The sequence below is a fragment of the Micropterus dolomieu genome, linkage group LG02 (genome assembly GCF_021292245.1).
Source record: "Micropterus dolomieu isolate WLL.071019.BEF.003 ecotype Adirondacks linkage group LG02, ASM2129224v1, whole genome shotgun sequence".
In the NCBI taxonomy this organism is placed as follows: Eukaryota; Metazoa; Chordata; class Actinopteri; order Centrarchiformes; family Centrarchidae; genus Micropterus; species Micropterus dolomieu.
This window is the reverse complement of record NC_060151.1, coordinates 2,681,158-2,687,136: the sequence shown is the minus strand read 5'-3', so window position 1 is coordinate 2,687,136 and position 5,979 is coordinate 2,681,158. Positions and strand designations below refer to the sequence as shown.

At 42.8% G+C, this 5,979-nt stretch overlaps 1 protein-coding gene across 1 annotated transcript in view; it reads left to right on the top strand.

Annotated features, from left to right (window-relative positions):
- Nucleotides 1-585: 585 nt before the first annotated feature.
- The window catches only part of ube2z (ubiquitin-conjugating enzyme E2Z), a 12,522-nt gene continuing 7,128 nt past the window's right edge, over nt 586-5,979 (top strand). The window contains exons 1-6 of the mRNA XM_046035254.1: nt 586-1,449; nt 2,161-2,233; nt 4,319-4,506; nt 4,658-4,769; nt 5,548-5,660; nt 5,790-5,880. Of these exons, the coding sequence (XP_045891210.1) occupies nt 1,013-1,449; nt 2,161-2,233; nt 4,319-4,506; nt 4,658-4,769; nt 5,548-5,660; nt 5,790-5,880 (1,014 nt within the window). The 5' untranslated portion in view covers nt 586-1,012. The remainder of the gene's footprint in view (nt 1,450-2,160; nt 2,234-4,318; nt 4,507-4,657; nt 4,770-5,547; nt 5,661-5,789; nt 5,881-5,979) is intronic.

Sequence of the window (5,979 nt, the reverse complement as noted above, 5' to 3'; positions counted from 1 at the left end):
CAAATCTAACCCCAAATGTTTTTCTGTAATAAGCATCCAAGCAATTCATGGCTTATGTTAGAATGTTAACATTATTTTTACAGTTGTTTTAATAACTTGCTAGCTCTACACTGAAATACACAAACAGTGCTGCTCTCTTACAAGTCCTTTACATGGATCAACAACTGGTGAGGATGCTGATGTTATGCCTGGGAGCTTTAGCCTCAGTCTTTTAGCATTATGTACCCAGCATCTATTGAAGATCACTGGTTTAGACTCCTCTAGACCTCCATAGCAAGTTTTCTTAAGATACCTGTTGTTAACAAACTTAAAAGGAATATAATGAACTACATCGATATAAGCATATGGTACTGCCTTTTTCATAAGATTTTTTGACTTTTGTAAATCAGCAGGATGGGCGGCTTGGACTTTTATACAACAGGGACTTAACTGGAGTCATCACATATATTTCCACTTATTATTTGATGTAATAATTAACCACTTTAATTTTCAACATACCACTTTCAGTAGTGCTTATTGCAACCTGCAACTCGCAAAGTCAGAGGAATTTTACTTTGAAAGTTCCCACCGGATATCCCGTGTTGATTCAATTCAGAGGAACTTGACTGGTGAGAAATCAGATCCTAAGTTGCGTTATGGAGATGGACTAGTGGGGATGTGGTCGTTTTAAAACCAAAATAATCGGACACCATCCCACACTCCTTTAAAAACCGACAACAACCGCATTGAACAACCTTCAGAAACCGTAGTTAAGTGGACGACGTAATTTTGCTGCCGACTTAATACTTTTTGGAGGCCCGAGGAAAAACACAACATTAAGCTAACGATAAGTAGCCACCATGTCGTGGGAAGAAATGCCTTGTTTTCTGGCCTCGTCTCTAACCGGTTTTTCTGCTCTCTGATCCCAGTGGACAAAACAAGCAAAGGTAACTTCGCACTCAGCTGTCAATGCGGCTAACAGTTAGCATTATAAATTAGTCAACACCAACGGTTTTGATCTAGCTTGCGAGCCATGGCGGACAGCTTCGGAGAGCAGTCCAGCGGCGGTGCCCTTGGCTTAGGCGTTACCGGACTGCCGACTTTGGCTAACTCTCTGCCGGGGGGCCACTCTGCAGCCAGCGGTACTCTCTCCAGCTCCAACCCTGCGTCCCCTGCCCCCGCCGCGGCCGCGCAGAGTGGCCTAACCGCTTTGGTGGCGCCTCTGTCCGCTGTCACTGCTACCCCAGCCAGTTTTGGGAACACGTTCACCCCCGGCTCATCGCCCCCCGTCGTGGCCGTGTCTCAGACCGTACACGCCTCCTCGCCTCTCACCGGTGTTGGGTTAGGGGTCGGCGGGGTGGCAGGAGCGGGCCTGTTGTCCCAAATCCACGCTACTTCCTGGGACCCGACCCTAAGCACGGACTGGGACAACGAGAAGGCTTCTCAGCAGTGCATCCTGAGGATAAAGAGGTAACGTTAATAAAAACGTTTCCAAGCTGCAAAACAGTTTGAGGACATGTCTGTGTGGTCACTGTTGTATGTTGTATGTTAAGGCCTAAAATCTTAGTACGGTGAGTAAAATCGAAAGTGAAAGCTGTACTTCAAGTTTCTGCCATCAGTGAAACCTTTACAAATGAAGGGTAGGTTTCTGGAAACTTAAGCATTTACTTTAATTTAGGCAATAATACACAGAACTCATGTTAAAGTAGTATGTAAGGATCACCTATTTAGTTTTTTACACATTTTAATTGTTGTCTTTTACAGTTGCCATTTTGCTTCCTATTTAAACAATACTAACACATTAAAAGGTCAGTTCACCTAAATTACCAAAGACATTCTGCTTACCTCTTGTGGTACCAGGTAGTAGTAGTTTTAATGTCCCTGCTGCTCCGGTTTTGAGGCATCAGTCTGAGATTTCTGCTGCTAACTCATACAGTGGAGGTCAGTGGAATTGTGGTGAAACCTCGACAGCGTGTTGTGTTTGCAGAAGCAGCGTCACAGCAGTGCAGCTAGTTTTTATTGGAACGACTTTCTACCAAAGAAATAGTCCCTATGGAAATTGTTGACGCAAGATTGTGGCCAGGCCAGGGACAGATATCGCTGTGTGATTTTTCTCCACCTCTACCTTAACTTTGTCCTTTGAGGAACCTCATCTGTCTCCCTCTCTCTGTCTCCCTGCAGGGATATCATGTCCATCTACAAGGAACCTCCACCGGGGATGTTTGTTGTCCCTGATCCTCAAGACATGACCAAGGTAAAACGGCAGGTTCAGTGTGGAAAGGCATTCACGCTATGACCCCATTTACACTTGTCTTTTCAAGTGTCTCGTGTCCAGATAAAATCTAGATGAGATTTAATGCAGGAAAAACATATAACATAAACGCATACTTCTCCCTTGCCCAGATCCCAAATCTGATTGTAATTGCGACTTGGTTTTCCAAGGCTACATGTGAATCAGGTTCTGCTCTGTTCCAGTCCAAAGGTGGTGGTATTGCACCTGAAGCTGCTTGGTAGCAGTTAAAAACACCAGAAGAAGAATAACTGGTGCACAACAAGAAGTAGCCATGAACTAACTCAAAATACATGGATGAAATGAATTGATGTACTATGAGACAAACATGTTTTGTCTTCACAGACTCTCACTTACACCGCTCTCTCATTCCTACGGATCATTCAGCGGTTGAACTGATCAGGGATCAGATAAACAGTTCAACAGTTCAGTGTGATCGTGTTTAATGAAATTGGGAGAATGGTAGTGTACTTTCAGCTGCTGTAATCACAGGACACAGACACTGTTCTAGCTACTTCTGCAGACCTCTTACTGACATTACTGACGTAGACTTGGATATACACCCAGGAGGAGTAAAGATTACATGTATGCGTCTTAAAGACAGATACATTTATATATTTACAACATCTAGGCGAGCTAGAATGCATTTACTTAGCTTTTTAAGCTAATATTTGAGAGCTGTCACATCTGGCCGGGAAGCTTAACCTAACAAAGTGTAATTGGGGTCTATGACCACCTGATGCTGCATTCTATTCTGCTTCAGGCTGAATATCCTCATTTTGGTTTATTATAGTTTGGGGCAGGGCAATAAGAAACTGATTATTTTTAAGTGAACTGATTAAACCCAAATATGTGTGTTATGTTTCCAGAGAAAGAATAATCAAGTAAAGACATGTGGAGTATTTGATTTCTGCTGTATTATTTGAGATAATTTTAAACTATAAATCTCTTTCTGTCATTGTGTGTGGCACACAACATACACTATCTATAAAATATGAACTTTTTGTAACATTTTATAGAATTAAATTAATAATAAGAATTAGAATTTTTTTTTGAACAAAATCATGTTAAAGCTAGCAATGATGGAGAAACCAGCAAGAGGCAGCTAGAGTTTAAAAGTATCCAACTGAAAAAATCCCTCCCCCTCCAAAGCCACTGCCAAAACACACGTTCACCCGCAGGGAGCGCAGGTAGGGCAGCAAGTCATTTCATTTGGACCTAATGATTGTCTTTGCTTATTACGGTCCTGCGACTGCCACAGATACCCAGATTTTAAATATTTTTGTCAGAGCATTTGATTTATAGATTGATGTTGGTGTGTAAAGATAATTTCAACAAATATAGCAAAAATGTTTCTTAACAGTCAACTTGTTAGCTTTTTTCCCAGTGCTCTCAGCTGCACGTTTATGTCTTTGTTGGAAAATGGAGTTTGCCCAGGTGTTACAGAGATGGCTCAGTTGTCAAACTCCAGTCACGTAACTTAACTGTCTCCGTGACAACTGAGGAAACGTGATCTGTTGATGAAGACCGTTTACTGCGGGTGAAAGGTCTAGGAAAAGTGCGTGTTGAGTTAAGATTATTTTTGCCAAGCTTTTCAAGGCCAAGAATGAACTTTGATGCTGGAAAAAAGGAAGTCGGTGCAGCTGTCGAGTATTAACACTAAAAATGTTGTACTAGTTAATACAGATGGTTCAATTATTCATAGATTGTTGGGAATTTGCAGTGAATTTGCGTGCATATTGGGCAGGATCAGGGTGTTTTTGGCTCAATGGGGGTGTCATGGAATCAGTGAAACATAATGTTCTTCACATTTGTACATTTCCTCCTCACAGCAGGGGCTGATGTAGGCGTTGTCTGTTGTTTTGTTTTGTTTTCAAAGTCAGATTCTCTGCTCCATGGTCTATTCATCCCCAGCATCCCTCTCTCTGTACACCTCATGGTTTCCCTAAACCATCTTGTTTTTGCTTCTGTTTTCCCCCACGACATCCCTCCTTCCTCTTGTCCACAAACGTCTCTGCCTCTTGACACACATTTTTCTTTCATTTACAGATCCATGCCCTGATCACAGGCCCATTCGACACACCGTACGAGGGCGGCTTCTTCCTCTTCCTGTTCCGCTGCCCTCCCGACTACCCCATCCACCCGCCGCGGGTCAAGCTCATCACCACCGGACACAACACCGTCCGCTTCAACCCCAACTTTTACCGCAACGGCAAGGTCTGCCTCAGCATCCTGGGGTGAGTCGGGCTTCATTCCTTTCATCGTTTGTATTTGTCTCCACAGGAATCCACTGAGGATGGCTGGTCACGGTGTGTTTCTGTCTTACAACTTGGACTTAATACACTGTAAACTTCTAAATGGTTCCATAACCTATGCGTGTGTGTGCAGGACATGGACAGGCCCAGCATGGAGTCCAGCCCAGAGTATCTCATCTGTCCTCATCTCCATTCAGTCTCTGATGACGGAGAACCCCTATCACAACGAACCTGGCTTTGAACAGGTACTCCGTCTGTTCGTCTGTCTGTCTGCCTGGGTGTGTGTTGGTTGACCTCACCTTAAGTTGATGATATACAGGGGTAATCTTTATTCAATACCCTTGACGGCAACATTGCCCAGCACCATTGTTCTAAAAGTTGCTCTGTGTATCATCAGCTTTACACTTTTTTCTCAAAAAGTTGGAAGGCTTTGAATTTACATCTAGTGAGGAACAAGTTTATTACCGGGACAAAACAGCAGGAGCAGTAGTCTTTGTATTAGGAAACAAATGAGAAAATCACTGATGAAAAATATATTTGCCAGTGATTAACTTACTGCATATTACTCAGTGTTGATGTATGCTGTAATTAGACTCATTTTAAAATACGCAACTATTATCATTACCACCTGCACCTGCTGCTGTGAAAACAGAATGGTGGGTGGAAAAATCCAGCAAAGCCAAAGTCTTTAGAGGCAAGTCCTCGCACTGCCGCATCGTGGCAACGCCTCGGGACAGTTATTTCGGACTAACAAGACCAGGCTCCTATCTGAATGAATGAATGGGGAGAGATCCATATCTCTACTTTTACTGGTCAGCAGAACATAAAAACTACATGAATAGAATCAAAATAAGGTTTAAGAAGTGTTTTTCCCAACCAGTTATACTTCTCCTACGCATGTTTAATGGAAGACAGCAAGGCTTTGCAGTGGAATAGGTTGCAACTGTAGTCTTATATTTGTTTGTTTTAATGCACTTTCATTCAAGTTTCTATACAGTTTTGGTCTGTCTGTGTGTCCCTCAGGAACGCCACCCAGGGGACAGTAAGAACTACAACGAGTGCATCCGCCATGAAACCATGAGGGTGGCTGTGTGTGACATGCTGGAGGGCAAAGTCCCCTGTCCTGAAGCTCTGTGGTGAGACCAACATAATTGACTAATCTTTCTTCTCTGCGCTCCTTTCCTCATTTCCTTACTCCTCTTCGTTCACTCTCTTTCCTTCTTTCTGCTCATCAGCTGATTGTTGTATGCATGTTTTGTTTTTAGGAGTGTGATGGAAAAGTCCTTCCTAGAATACTATGATTTCTATGAGGGAGTCTGCAAAGAGAGACTCCATCTACAGGGACAGAACATGCAGGTGACTATATTCTTATTTATTTTAATCCATTTTCCCTTCATTTGTGCCTTGAATTTTTCACTTTGTAGATTAATGTCAGTATGTGGTTTGTGACAATGT